This window comes from Saccopteryx bilineata, chromosome 2 (genome assembly GCF_036850765.1).
Source record: "Saccopteryx bilineata isolate mSacBil1 chromosome 2, mSacBil1_pri_phased_curated, whole genome shotgun sequence".
Taxonomy (NCBI): domain Eukaryota; kingdom Metazoa; phylum Chordata; class Mammalia; order Chiroptera; family Emballonuridae; genus Saccopteryx; species Saccopteryx bilineata.
The window spans coordinates 373,444,335-373,459,086 of record NC_089491.1 but is presented as its reverse complement, the minus strand read 5'-3'; the positions used below and the strand labels follow the sequence as shown (position 1 = coordinate 373,459,086).

The 14,752-nt window shown below is 54.9% G+C and overlaps 2 protein-coding genes across 3 annotated transcripts; both read right to left on the bottom strand.

Moving 5' to 3' along the window:
* Positions 1-366: 366 nt before the first annotated feature.
* On the bottom strand, positions 367-4,658 carry KRT35 (keratin 35). 2 transcript variants are annotated; one of them, XM_066263657.1, is made up of 7 exons: positions 4,141-4,658; positions 3,210-3,292; positions 2,865-3,021; positions 2,417-2,578; positions 1,998-2,127; positions 1,298-1,514; positions 367-821 (listed from the first exon to the last, which is right to left on the bottom strand). In XM_066263657.1, exons 1-7 carry the CDS (start codon positions 4,609-4,611, stop codon positions 674-676), a joined length of 1,368 nt encoding a protein of 455 aa, XP_066119754.1. In that variant the 5' UTR covers positions 4,612-4,658; the 3' UTR covers positions 367-673. The 2 variants fall into 2 exon arrangements, with proteins under 2 accessions (XP_066119754.1, XP_066119753.1); XM_066263656.1 differs by having other exon boundaries at positions 1,298-1,518; positions 2,002-2,127.
* Positions 4,659-10,121: 5,463 nt separating this feature from the next.
* On the bottom strand, positions 10,122-13,920 carry KRT36 (keratin 36). Its single transcript, XM_066263659.1, has 7 exons — positions 13,407-13,920; positions 12,659-12,741; positions 12,243-12,399; positions 11,520-11,681; positions 11,291-11,416; positions 10,888-11,108; positions 10,122-10,521 (listed from the first exon to the last, which is right to left on the bottom strand). Exons 1-7 carry the CDS (start codon positions 13,863-13,865, stop codon positions 10,467-10,469), a joined length of 1,263 nt encoding a protein of 420 aa, XP_066119756.1. The 5' UTR covers positions 13,866-13,920; the 3' UTR covers positions 10,122-10,466.
* Between the last annotated feature and the right edge of the window lie 832 nt (positions 13,921-14,752).

The window sequence follows — 14,752 nt, the reverse complement described above, 5'->3', positions numbered from 1 at the left end:
AGGACCACAGACGTGAAGCTAACAAAGTGGTCTAAAATAATTCCCCTGGTCCTGGTCCCAGGTTCACCCACCCTCCTCTGGGCGCCCAGGATGGCGGTGTATAGTAGTAGTAAGAGGGGTCTGGTAACATCGGTCACTACACTGGACCCTTGGAGATAGATCATCAGGAAAGTGGAGCAAAAAGCCCCACTGTAGACCTCTCCCCACCCCAAAAAAGGGCATAGGAACCCTGTCATCCCAGCATCGTATGTGGCCAAACTCCCCCATTCACCTGCCCAAGAGTCACCCTTTCTCACCCAGCAGAGACACAAACCAACAATCTAGAATGATGCTACTTAGACATCAAAAGCCAGAGTACATGCGCTTTATTAACAAACCCCTCTGTTGCATTTCAGAACCCACTGAAACCGCACCTCACGGAAAATCCTCACCGAGGAGGCAGCCTGAGAACAGAGACCCTGTCACCCTTTGAAATGACGAGGAGTAGAGGCCGTCAGGAGCGGCCAGCCCTAGTGCTGGGCTCGGAGAACTTGCTGGGATTTGCAGTGAGGACTCCTAGGACCAGGCCCTGGGCCCTGCGTGGAGGGAAGGGATTGGGTTTTAGGGTTGGGTTAAGTAGAGGCCAACTCCAAGCCCTGGAGACAATGACCTTGACTTTCTGGGCCAGTCCTTCTTAGAACCGGCCCCCCGGGCAGGGCACACAAACGGGGCGGGGGCTGCAGGTTGTGCGGGCCACGCCAGGACCACAGGAGGCCACAGGAACACAGGGAAGGCACGACTTGGAGGGCGAGGGGTCAGGGGTACACGGGTTACAGGGCAGCCTAGGAGGAAGAAAATGATCAGATTAGTACGATTTTTCCAGTTGCTGTTTTCAATAACTCAGAGCACCTTAAAAATCACCTAGTCCTGCCTGACCTGTGATGGTGCAGTGGATAAAGCGTCAACCTGAAAATGCTGAGGTTGCCGGTTCAAAACCCTGGGTTTGCCTGGTCAAGGCACATATGGGAGTTGATGCTTCCTGCTCCTCCCTCCTTCTCTCTCTCTCTCTCCCCTCTCTATAATAAATAAATAAAATCTAAAAAAAAAAAAAAATCACCTAGTCCTGCCCCAGCATTTTACCAAAAGGGAAATAGAGGCCCAGGGAGAAAAAAAGATTTGCCATGGTCACGTGACGAATTTGTAATGAGACCAGAATGAAAACTCAGGGCTCCCAGCTGGGCTCTTCCCAGGCGCCCTGCTGTCTCCACAGAGCTTTGCAGATTGCATTCAGAAGAGGAGAGAGCACAGTGAGACTCACTTGCAGTCCTCGCTCTCCAGCAGGCCCCGGTAGGTGCTGATCTCACACTCCAGCCGCGCCCGCACGTCCAGCAGCACCTGGTACTCCTGGTTCTGCCGCTCCAGGTCACAGCGGATCTCCGCCAGCTGGGCCTCCACGTTGCCGATCAGGCCCTGCATCTGGGCCAGCTGGGAGCTGTAGCGGGCCTCGGTCTCCACCAGGGTGGATTCCAAAGCATCTCTCTATGAGGACAGGATTGGGTAGGGAGGAGGAAGGTCAAAGATCAGAGAAGGAACAAGGAAGATGCCCCTAATCCCTCCGGGTCTCACTGAGGCCTCAGAATCCAAGAACAGAAGCTCAGAGTATCACTTTGAGCCAGGATGAACCACAGTCAAACATCTCACTTGAGCCAATTAGTCCCTGCAGCCACCGTAGTCTGGAGAGTCTAAGCCTAAAAATGGTCTCTCTGAGGAACTGATAATTACTCAGAGAGAACCTGCTTACACAACACAGGAGCTGCTGCCTGGACATGTTGGTTGCTACAGGTCTCCTGTCTTTTACCAGTGGGGCATCTGTGATGGGGGTTACGCCCTCATTCCCTCTTCTCTGCACAGAAAATCTCTCATGCTCAAGACCTTGAACAACTGGAGCCTGTGTGTAGTCGGAGCGTGGAAATTGGGGCTCATGCGTAGCTGGGCTTGGTCCCCAGCAACCTCAGGACTCACCATGCTCTGCTGGGCCTGCAGCTCGATCTCCAGGGCGTTGACCGTGCGTCTCAGCTCGATGATCTCCGCCTGGCAGGTCTGCAGCTGCTCTGAGCTGGACACCACCTGCTGGTTCAGCTCCTCAGTCTAAAACACACACACACAGGAGCCGGTCAGGATCACTGGGGATGTAGCTTCAGAGAGCTACAGAGGCCGCTTAGAATCATGACCCAAGAAGGACCTTGCAGACCACCCAGCCCAAACTATTCATTTTACCCTTGAGGACATTGTTGCTTAGATGACAGCAACCTGCCCAAGATGCATGGTGAGGTCAAAACAGAGTGAGGACTCAAACTCAGCTTTCTTGGTTGGGAGCCCCAAGGTCACTTCTGTGTAACCCACAGGGTGTCTCTGCTGCACTGTTTTCAGCACCCACCTGGGTGTTGAACCAGTCTTCAGCATCCCGGCGGTTGTTCTCCACCAGGGTCTCATACTGGCACCTCATCTCATCCAGAACACGATTCAGGTCAACAGGTGGGGCAGCGTCCACCTCAACGTTGAGCCGGTCACCGAGCTGGCAGCGCAGTGAGTTCACTTCCTGTGGCAGCGACAAGGGTCAGCTCAAGCTTTCCCAGCTGCCTGCCTCACTCACCTCCTCCTCCATGTCTACCTGCTCTGCCATGTTCACCTGCTCCCCCATGCATACCTGTTCCCCATGCTCACCTGCTCCACCATGTTCACCTGCTCACCCATGCTCACCTGCTCCCCATGCTCACCTGCTCCACCATGCTCACCTGTTCCCCCATGCTCACCTGTTCCCCCATGCTCACCCCCTCCCCCATGCTCACCTGTTCCCCCATGCTCACCTGCTCCCCAATACCTACCTCCTCATGGTTTTTCTTGAGGCAGAGAAGCTCCTCCTTCAGGGACTCCACCTGGGCCTCCAGGTCGGCCTTGCACAGGGTCAGGTCATCCAGGATCCTGCGCAGGCCGTTCATGTCTGACTCCACCAGCTGCCGCATGGACACCTCCATCTCATACCTGGCAGGCACATAACAGGGCAGCTGAAGCTGCATTTCCTTTCTTTACCTAAGTCAGAGCCTACCCCAGACTGGCCTGGTGCTGTGTGTCCACCTTAATGCCTCAGCAACCTAATGCAGCCAAAGCCCTGAGTCTAGGCATCACCAATGTCCAGTTCTACCAACCACAGGGCAAGCGGGGCAACTCACTTGGTCCTGAAATCATCTGTGGCCAGCTTGGCGTTGTCGATCTGAACCACCAACCTGGCATTCTCTGCCTTGGAGCACAGGGCCTGGGGGGGAAAGTGACCTCAGTGAAAGAAAGAACATTCTGCTGGCTGGAGTGCCCCAAAGCAGGCATGAACTGCCTTTGGAGGAAGGGTGGAGCACCCATCCCTGGACTCTCGGCAGCTGAGGCTCCCTGAAGGCTTCTGGGCATGCCACATGGATCAGAGTAGGAAACCACTGAGGTCCCTTCCAATGCAGTGCGACTGCGCCCTGTAACCCGGAGTAGAAACAGGGAGGCGTGGAAACGCTGCAGGAAAGACCCGGCATGGCGGCTTCCTCTTGTCTCCCTGTCGCCTAGGCTACCAGGGTCTCTGGGCAGGTTATCACCAACAGCATGTTCATGATTCCTTGACCATAAATGGTCCTTCTCAGGACCTGCTGTGATTCGGGGTGTGGGCCGGGCAAGAAGGACACTTCAGACAGGCTTTTCCTTTCCTGAATTAGTTATAGGAAACCTGACCTGCACCAAACTCCTCAATCCAATCCCCCTAACCTTGAAGGAGAGAGAGGAGGTAGAGGAAGGACAGGAGGAAGAGGAGAGTTGGGCTGTGGTACCAAAGGTCACATGACCAGTTAGTTCACAGAGCCTGTGTGCAAGCTCTGGCTGCACTAACTGCCAGCTGGACCACTTTGAATAAGCCTGAGCCTCAGTAGTCTCATCTGTTAAATGGGCTGGTGCTACCTCCCTCGTTAGCTTTACTGAGAAGAGCAAATGAAGCCACAATGTGAGCATGCTCTGTGACCTCTGAAGTGCCCGGCAGGAACAGGGCTACCACCACAGATGCCCTGGCTGCCAGTCCAGTGCTGGTGACACCAGCCTGCTGAGCCACCAGCGCCACTCGAAATGGCTCACCTTCTTCTGGAGCTCCTCGATGGTCCGGAAGTAGGACTGGTAGTCAGGGCACAGGTAGGGCACCTGCTGCTCACACCACTCACGGATGCGGCTCTCCAGGCTGGCGTTCTCCTGCTCCAGCTGCCGCACCTTCTCCAGGTAGTTGGCCAGGCGGTCGTTCAGGAACTGCATGGTCTCCTTCTCGCTGCCGGTCAGGACGCCCTCTCCAAACCAGCCCCCGCCCACGCTGTAGCTGGTGGCAAAGCCTCCGGACGGGAGGCAGAGAGCAGGGAGGCAGCTGGCCGCCCTGCAGCTGCTCCTGCCCAGCCCAGCCGAGCACGCAGAGAAGCTGCGAGCCCCGCGGGACAGGCTTGGGAGCTTGCAGGAGCTGCTGGAGTACACAGCGGACAGGCGAGCGGCGCCCCCGCGGGTCCCGCCCGGGCCCTTCAGAGACCCTGAAGAAAAGCTGGCCTTGAGGCATTTGGAAGCCATGGCCTCAGCAGTCAGCCGGGACACAAGTGACAGATCTTCAAGGCTGATCACCCCCCGCTGCAGAGATGGTAGCTCCTTACCCGGGGTTTATACCTCCGACCTGGTGGGCGTTGGCCTTCACAAAGTGTTTTCTCCTCGTAAAGTTAATGGCACTTTCTATCAGAACCCCTCATTAGCCTGTTATTTAGCTTCCCGTGAACATTTCCCGGCCTTGTAAGAAAGGAGCCCCATTGGGCCGGCGGCTACGTCGAGACTCATCCCCACCGCCCCTGTTCCTGGGAAGACAGAGCCTCCGTCAGTTCTTCAAAGGGGCCTGTCATCAGAACCCGGACCTCAGCCTCCTGTTAGTCTTCTTTTATGGGCCTGAGGGAGTAGAGGAGGCCTCGGGGTTGGCTCCCGGGCATTGGAAGAACAAGCCTGGTTTTGCAGGAAGGCAGGGCCCCAAGCCAAGGAGACACAGAAGGCTCTAGACCGGCCCAGGAAATATGGCCAAGCATAACCAGCTATTTCATTTTCCGCAGGATCATTCCGGTTTTAGCGCTGAAAGCCTCATATCCCTGGGAATCCCTCAGTCCCGGGCAAAATGGTTGCGTTGGTCACACTGGCCATAGCCCCACATCCTCGCGCATCAGGAAGCCCACGCTGGCTGTGCAGCCTCGACTCCAGCCAAAATGGCTTGGGGTCAGCTCACTGGGCACCTGCCCATGGTGACACCTCCATGTGACGGGAGGCATGTCTTCCCGGGCCTTGGTTGCCTGGGGTCAGGGGGGAGTGGTCTTTGCTTCACAGACCTCCTGGGAAGGCCCAGAGAGCCTGGCTTTCAGTTTTATCTCTGCTACAGGAGTTGTCTGGGCTCATGCCCAGAAAGCTTGACAAGGGGTGGGTTCTGGTCCCAGAAAATTCAATCTTCCAAGCAAGTGGGACCTGGCCAAGGGGCTGGGAGCTGAGCAAGAGGGCCGTCGTTCCCGGGGTGGGGGCCTCGTCCGGTAGGCCGATGGGATTTGCCATCCGGCCTGCCCTGCCGTCTGGGGTCTCGCTCACTGTCCTCGGGCGTGTGTGATCCTTCCCCTCGGGGGGTCGGCTGGGAGCCCCACACCAGCCACTCTCCAGGCAGGGCGCTCATGCTGCTGTGCATGGTCTCACTTAATCCTCACGTTGCCCTGTGAGCCCAAGCTTATTATCCCATCTCAAAGCTGAGGAAACCAGGACTCAACGATGATAAAAGCTTGCTAAAGTGCCACCAGCTAGTGACAGGCAGAACCAACATGCCAGCCCGAGTGTGGGCTCACCCTCTCCACTACACCACCAGCCTCCGGGCTGCTCCGGGATCCCGTCCCAGGCTGCCAGATGTGGTCGGTCTCTGTGGAGAAAAGAAAGGACGGAAAAGAACGGGTTCCACAAGGGGACGACCGACAGCCACTGGTGTCCCAGAAGAAGCAGCACAGCATCATGGTTACCTGTTAACTCTGTGGGTTCAAATCCCAGCCCTGCCACATACCGACTGCTTGACTAAACTTCTCTCTATCCCTCTCTATTTTCTCCTCTGTAAACTGGGAAGATGACAACAGCACCTTCTTCCTAGGGCTGCTTTGAGGGTTACATGAGTGTGAAGACCCCTAGGATAGCACCTGCTCGTGGTACATGCTCAGTAAGGGCAGCCGCTATGATTGCTGGTCCTGCATGGGTTGGATCTTATTATAGTCACACTGCAGTAGTAAACAGCTCTCACCAGAGAGTGCAGTCTCTGAGCACATAGGCCACCATCCCACAGGCCAGGTGCATGTGTTTGGGGCCCTCAGATACAAAGCTTCCATGAGTCACCATGCCCTTCCCACACCTGGGGGCCTGGTGTGACCGGCACCTACCCGGCACCATCCCAGGCCCCCAATGCCTGCCTCGGCCTCTCCTCCCTGGAAATCCATGCCCCAGTGCAGGGATACAGTTGAGCTGAGAACCTGGATACACCTCCCTGGGTGTCTGTGCTTCCCACCCAGGTGAGTACAGGGCCCCGCCCAACCCCTGCTAAGCCACAGCCTCCTGGAGCCACCCTGGCACCCAGAAAGCTACAGCAGTGGAGGCCGGGAAGCCACATGCTGTTTATACAGCCCTGAGGTTTACGTGGGTTCCCAGGCAGGACTGCACACCCATGCTACCTGGAAGGGATTTCTCTCCCCCCATACAACCCTTTTAATAACAAGACTAATGGTACCAGCCCTCATTCACTGAGCACTTTGCACCTGCCGGGCCCCACACGGAGCTCTCTCCAAGCATTCTCTCATTCACTCCTTACAGCAACCTCACAAGATTGGCATCACCAATATCCCCATTTAGTAGATGAATAAACTGAGGCTTAGAATGTTTCTGGTGCTCACCCCCTGCTCCAGCCCTGTGTACCCTATCAGCTCCAAACATTCATGGCAGTGACTGAGGTTGAGCTGTTGGCCCTCCACTCACTGATATCCTCAGATTGTCTTGTGTTTCAGTCTTATCTTCCCAGGGAGACTGCAAGTTCTTGGGGGCAAGGACTGACCTGGTACTTCTTTTGAAATCTCTATAGTGCTAAGCACAGTGCTGGGCTTCTAAATGTCTCAGCATGAACAAATGAATGAATGAATGTTTGCCCATAATGAACTGTGCTAAGAAGCAAAGAAAGGATTTTGAGAAGATGGGTGCATAGAAAGGTAGGGAATAAGGAAAGAGGAGAAAAACTGGGTAGAAAACTGAAAGAGAAAGATACTTGCTAAGTCAGTCTTACATCCATACTCTTACAGATGAGGAAACCGAGACTTAGCAATAAAAGATTAGGCATCCCTGTGCGGGTGAGCAGCACCTGCTCAGACTAATCAGCCCTTTTGCAGAGAACAAAGTCTTCTCTAGGCAAAAAAAAACATTCTGCCCAAAGGGAGACAGACCCTTGAGCCAAGTCAGTGTGAAAGGTATAGTCAAACATTTTTTGATAAGTTTTTTAGATAGTTTTATAAAACATATAAGTAATATTTTTAAAGCTATGAATTATCCTGTAAATTATTCTGATCTATTTCCATTCTCTCTTATCATTCTTTTTAATTAGAACAAAGTAATTATCTAGAACCCCTTATCAGCAAGAACTAATGTTGTTGGCAAGTATCCTGATAATTTTCCCTACAGGAGCTTTGCACTCTGCTCATTTGAGCTCTGTGTTGTCCCCAGAACATCCCGCAGATATAATTGGCCATGCTCTCAAATACCCCTTGCCCTTCTTCCCCCTGCTTCTGCCCATCTGTCCAGGTTTCCATCAGTTCTAAATATCCCCTAAGCCTTTCCTGGTTGTCCCAGCTCTACATGATCTCTGACCCTCCCGAGAACCTGACAGCCTGCCCACGCCCACACCCGCCATCCCTGGCACAGTGGGGTTGTGCATGGGGTGTTCTCCCATTCTGGACTGTCGGCTCCTTGGGAACTGTGCCTGTTCTCTACACTTTGGGCAAGCTGATTCTCCACGCCTGCTTCTCCCTAATGAGCCCTTGCATGAGCACTGGGTTTTCCATGCATGTGGTCCATGCACATCTGTTGACTGAAGTCTGCCACTCATTATGTCAATGTCCAGTCACCAACAGAGTTGAATTCTGGTGTGCACACTGGTTAGTGATTTTAACTGGAACTCAGTTGAGGGTGTGTGAGAGGTTGAGAGTAGTAAGAAGAGGTTCCTTAAACAACACAGATTCTCTAAACAATTTAATTTAAAAAACTAGACAAAGCTACGTAAATAAAGCGCCTATGACACACGGGGCTGTTTGAGTGCATTGGACGAGGCTGTGCACACACTCTGTAAGCTGAGAGTGAGCACAGAAAGGAATGCACTGCCTGGCGCGAGGAGCTGCCATTGAGAGTATTTGTCAGGTCACAGCCTGTGTGGTCTGAGGTCTGTCCGCTCTGATGAGGTAGCCAGGCAGCCCGAGCTGCAGCCGGAACAGAAGGCTCAGTCCACCCCTCAATCCCTGGCTGCCTCCAGGTTCTAGCAAACAGGGGTGACATGTTCTGAGAGCCTGGCTGCCCACCTCTCATCTCCTGAGTCTCAGGCACAAGCCAAAAATGTAGCCCTCAGTCCCCGGAGCAGGAGGGAGAAGCACAGAGAGCAGCACGGCGGGAGGGTGAGACCCTGGAGAAGGGCCCTCCCACCCCAAAGCCAAGGGGGTCCTCTGAGGCCAAGGGTTGCAGGTTCACTGTCCAGCTCCGAGGCCGCTGCTGACCAGCAGCACAGGCCCCCGGCGTCCTGCTGTGTAACCAAGCAAAGAACTTGGGCCCACCTGGAGGGGCTTCCCATTCTCCACACTCAGCCCAGGGGCTCTTCACTGAACACGAATGTTGTTAGCTACTACTTCCTGAGTGCTATTCACACATTGAGCCTCCTGCAGCCCCATTTTACAGATAAACCAGCTGATACCAGAGAGGTCACATGACATGGCTGGGCACCCACTGCCAAGCAGAGCCAGGCTCAGTGTGGGATGCTCCAGTCTGCCCATGCGCTACTTCCCCTAAAGTCTGAGCTGTGTTTGCTGCAGCTCTGGTTGAGCACATCAGTCAAGGCCACGTCTTCCCCTGGGATGTCTTGGGCTCAAGTCAGAGCCCAGAGGCAGAAAAGAAGAGACAGAAACAGACACAGAGAGAGAGGTGAGAACTGTGCGCTGAGAAGAGCATCAGAGTTAGTCTCAAAGCTACACAATGGCCTGTGTCTCTCTCCACTGTGTGACCCGGGGCAAGGGACTGCCCTCCCTGGGCCTGGGTTCTCAGCTGAAGAATGAGGCAGGAGATCCAGAAGGCATGGGGGCCTCAGACTTCCCACAGGCCACACTCCGTTGCTCAGAGGGGTACAGAGCCGGGCACGGATGGGCTCAATGCCCAGATGGACATGGCTTAACCAGTGGAATCCAGGGCACTGTGGACTCGGCCCCCTTGTGAGGTTCCTGCCCCCTGCCCCGTGTCACCCCCCCACACACGTCATGTCCCCACCACCTTCCACTTCAGATCTGTACCCAGTGCTGCTGACACGGATTCACACCCCACCCTCATCCCCCAGATGACTTCAACTCCCCTTCCCAGGGGTGGCCCCTCTCTGGCTGGTCCCAGAACCCCCTCTCCTGAAGGGTCCCTGGTATCAGGTCTGAGGGTAGGCAAGCAGGGTAAAGGGAGGTGGACACGGGAGAGAGAACCACCGGATCCAGGCAGGGCTACTGAGGAGGCCTGGCCTGGGAGCCTTTGCCTCCTCTGGGTCACCCCAGGTGGGTACCCACAGGCAGGGCTGACAAGCCGTGGGTCATGGCTGGCGCCCAGTCGGATTGGGCCAGGGTCTGATCTTGTGGACCAGGGCCTTACGTGTCCCTGTAATTAAATATTTTTCTTCACCTTGTCACTTCCTATCACCCAGAGCCAGAGGAGACAGACCTGAAACCAAAACCCTCAACCTAACTGCAGCCCCTGCTCAAACAATCCTGCTGGCTAACCGCTCGAAAATAGACAGAGCCGGCTTTGCTATGCCAAAAGAACACGCTTTATTGGGTCAATTCCCAGGGGAACCTAGTTTTGCATGCATAAAAGCAGTAAAGTCCAGAAACACAATATAAGAAGTATTTTTGGTAGAAAAATCTGCTGAGCAGGGAGCCCCTCTAGGGAAGATGGAGGTCGTTTAAAGCCAGGAGCCACAGGGATGTCCTCCTTCCTGTGGCCCAGGGCCGACCTGGTGGGCTGGGCAGCTGGGGACAGTGGGCGAGGTGACACGTGCTCCCTGGAGGAAATGCCTTTCCTTCTCCGATCTCCTCCGGGATGGTGCGGACCTGGGCGCTGCCCGGGGACGCCGGAGCGCAGGGCACGCTCAAGACTTAAGAAATTCTAATGGCAGGCTTGCATTCCGTGGCACAAGGGTGGGCAGGCAGCCTGAGGAAATGAAATCTTATCAGGTTGTGTGTGGCATCAGGTCATTGAACTGACACGGTGTTAAATAGACTTAGGGGATTGCATGAGACAGGTGGGTGATAACAGCCAATGGCCTCAGAAAGTGCCTCTGAAATCCCTGAGGGCTGCAGGGAGGAAGACTAGAAACTCCCAGCCAAAACAACAGTTGGACCATCTTGTCCCCCTGTCAATGACCAAAGTCCAGGGCTGGAAGGAACTGCTCTCGAGAGGCTTTGGATCAGTCCCCCTTTCATCTGTGTAATAGCCCGTTCCGGGGCTGATGCTGCCAGCAAGGCACTGCGGGTGGGTCTAGGTGAGCCTGGCTCCCCAGGGCCCAGGGCCACTCACTTGCAGTCTTCTCCCTCCAGCAGGCGGCGGTAGGTGGCGATCTCCGACTCCAACCGGGCCTTGACGTCCAGGAGGACTTGGTACTCGTGGTTCTGCCGCTCCAGGTCACAGCGGATCTCGGCCAGCTGGGCCTCCACGTTGCTGATCAGGCACTGCATCTGGGCCAGCTGGGAGCTGTAGCGGGCCTCCGTCTCCGCCAGGGTGCACTCCAGGGAGTTCCGCTGCAGCGGGGAAAGGGGAGGAGCTGCCAACAGGAGGGAGACCCACCCACATACCTACGGCCCTGGGATTCTGTGTGTGTCACTGTGATCACACCTCGTGATCATCTGAAGGCTGAGGCCGGAGGATCAGGGAGCCTGCCTACCACCTGCGGCGGCCAGCCACTCAGGCAGGGGCCACTCACCATGCTCTGCTGGGCCTGCAGCTCGATCTCCAGGGCATTGACTGTGCGTCTCAGCTCGATGATCTCCGTCTGGCAGCACTGAAGCTGCTCCGAGCTGGACACCACCTGCTGGTTCAGCTCCTCAGTCTGAGAAACGAGAGGGTCCAGGGCACGGTCAGACCCACCGGAGCTACTGGCAAGCGTAACCTCACGCCAGGAGCTGGCGGTCCTGGGCTGCCCCCGGCCCCACCTGGGTGTTGAACCAGGCCTCCACATCTCGGCGGTTGTTCTCCACCAGGGCCTCATACTGGCATCTCATGTCATCCAGGATCTTGGTGAGATCCACTGGGGGGGCGGCGTCCACCTCCACATTCAGTCGGTCCCCAAGCTGGCAGCGGAGGGTGCCGACTTCCTGCAGAGAGTAGAAAGATGGCAGAGGTGACGAAGAGGATGCAGGATGTTGGTTTCAACTGAGCGGCATTCAAACCTTTTCCTGCGGACATCAGCTATGTGACATTAAACAGGATACTCAACCTCTCTGAGCCTCGGTCTCCTCACAGACTTGTACCCACCTCCTCAGGGGCTTTGGAAGAGTAGGTGAGAGTAAGGTGAGAGGACGCAGGTACCAGGTAAACTGAATTGTCTGCGGGCACTACAGTCTAAATGTAGATTTAGCATCATGGTTAGGGTGTGGGATCTGTGGTGTGTGACCTCAGGCGAGTGACTTAACCTCTTTGTGCCTCAGTTTTCTCGTCTGTAGAGTGGAGCTTATAATAGTATATCCCTCCTGGGATTGTTGTGAGGATTAAATAAAATGAAAATGGAATGCAAACTGCTTTGCATAGTTCCTGGCACACAGTAAGTCATAAATTAATGTTAGCTGGAGTCACGTGGCAGTTGTTGCCACAGTTGTTATGCCCAAGACTCCCCGCCGGACAGGAAACCCTGGGAGGCCACGTGGTACCAGCCTTACCTCCTCGTGGTTCTTCTTGAGGCAGAGCAGCTCCTCCTTCAGGGACTCCACCTGGGCCTCCAGGTCGGCCTTGCACAGGGTCAGCTCATCCAGGATCCTGCGCAGGCCGTTCATGTCTGACTCCACCAGCTGCCGCAAGCCCAGCTCCGTCTCGTACCTGCACACAGAGAACCCTGCCAAGTCTGCGGCAAAGGAGCCGTGCACAGGGAGGGCCCCTGCCCTGCTATCCAGCTCAGTGGCTGATTTGGAGAGAGTAGCACAGTGGCCCTTTCCCTTGACCCAGAAGGATCCAGAGCCAATGCTGCATTTTGCACTTCCACCTTCACCTGACCTCACTGCCACCTCCCCAGCTCCCCGGGGCAAGGGACAGAATTCAAGGGAGCAGCACAGACACCTCCCTGATCAGGCCCACTCACTTGGTCCGGAAGTCATCGGCAGCCAGCTTGGCGTTGTCAATTTGCAGGACCAGCCTGGCGTTCTCAGCCCTGGTGCACAGGATCTGGGGAACAAGGGCATCCCATGACCTGGAGGAGGCCCAGCGGGGTGGGGGCGGGTGGGAAGGGGTCGCCCAGCTCACAGAGGCCACTCCTCCAAGTGCCACCAGCACCTTCAGCATCTCTAGCCCTGAGCCCCAGTATGAAGGGAGCACCAGTCCTAGGAGGGATGCCAGTGGCCATCAGTCCTGACATCTGTAGCCCGCAGAGTGGGAAACACTAGGGTGAGTGGAGAGAAGCAGGCCGAGCTGAAGTCGGGTTCTGCACCCAACACTGACAGGTTGTCTGATCTTGGGCAAGTTACTGAACCTCCCTAAAATTCAACTTGCACATCTGTTAAACAGGTCTAGTAATGCCCATCTCTCCAAGATAAGGAATAAATAAGCCATGGAGAGGAACGTGTGGGCACAGTGTCTGTGTCCAACAGGGGCATGGTGCACGTTACTGCCCTTCCTCTAGCGGAGACAGCGAGGGGAGGGGAGGAATGACTGGCAAGAAATTACAAGCTGCAGAGCGGTCTGGGCCGTCCAAAGAATCAGGAGCCCGAAGAGACAAGCTTGGCTTGATAGACTTCCCTAAAAGCTCTAGTTTCACCTGTAGCCCTTCAGGGTGAGCAGACCTCCTCCAGGGACAGGGCTGCCCACCCAGACAAGGACCAGGTCGTCATTACCTTCTGCTGAAGATCCTCGATGACCTTGAAGTACGACTGGTAGTCTGGGCAGATGTACGGGATCTGAGACTCATACCACTCTCGGATCTTGGTCTCCAGCTCCGCGTTCTCCCGCTCCAGCTGCCGCACCTTCTCCAGGTAGTTGGCCAGGCGGTCATTCAGGAACTGCATGGTCTCCTTCTCGCTGCCATTGAAGGAGCCCTCGCAGAACCAGCTCCCACTCCCCGCAAAGCTGGAGGGGTGGCACCCAGAGGACAGGTAGGAGCCAGGCAAGCAGCTCCCAAGGCTAGAGATGCCCAGCCTGGCAGAGGAAGAAGACCCCGCAGCACCGGCAAGACTGGGGACCCTGCAGGAGCCCACAGAACGGACGGAGGACACCCGAGAGATGCTGCCTGCTGTACCACAGAGGCCCTTGACAGACCCAGAAGAGAAGATCGGGGAGCAGACCTGCGTGGCCATGATGCTAGCAGAGAAAGGTTGCAGCTTAGCAAGAGCTGGGGTTCTGGGTTCTCAGGGCCTCTCTGAGGCATTTATATACCCTCTTTGTGGGGTGTTGACACGTTACTCTTGGGAAAGCCTATTCCTATGACAGAAAACTAATCTCACTAGAATGTGATTTTTGCTAATCCAGAGTTCCCTGTCTTGTAAAAAAAATAATTTTTGTTCAATTGAGTTTGCTAAGTCAGGACTCTCAGCTGTTGTCACTTTGTAACAGAATATGAATTTTATTGCCTCTTCAAAGACTTTGCACCACATCCCATAAATCGGGAGTGGCCTCACAAATGACATTTGGTTCCTGCCCTGTCTGCATGCCTTCCACTGAGGAGCCCAACCTGTCCATGTCACCATCATCCACTACCCCCACCCCTCATAGCTGCTGACCTGGGCCCTGGACCACATGGATGGTGAAGAAGGAGCAAAGAAACTAAAATTCATGGAGCACCTATTATGTGCCAAGCTATAGTTATTTCATTTACAATTCACAACAATCCTGGGAAGCAGCCAATATGGTCTCCATTTTACCAGTATGGAAACTGAGGCTCAGCATGGTTAGAACATAAATATTGATAAATAAAGGCTTGCTTAAGGTAAATAGGCAGTGAATAAAGAGCCGGGATCTAAAATCAGGGCTCTCATGTCCTGGCCTGGTAGCTCAGTTGGTTAGAGTGTTGTCCCAACACGCCAAGGATGTGAGTTCGATCCCCAGTCAGGGCACATTCAAAAAATCAACCAATGAATGCATAAATTAGTGAACCAACAATCAATGTTTCTAAATAAATAAATAAATAAAACCAGGGCTTTCGTGCCCCAAATCTCACACCCTCGTCCCCCACACAACCAAGGTC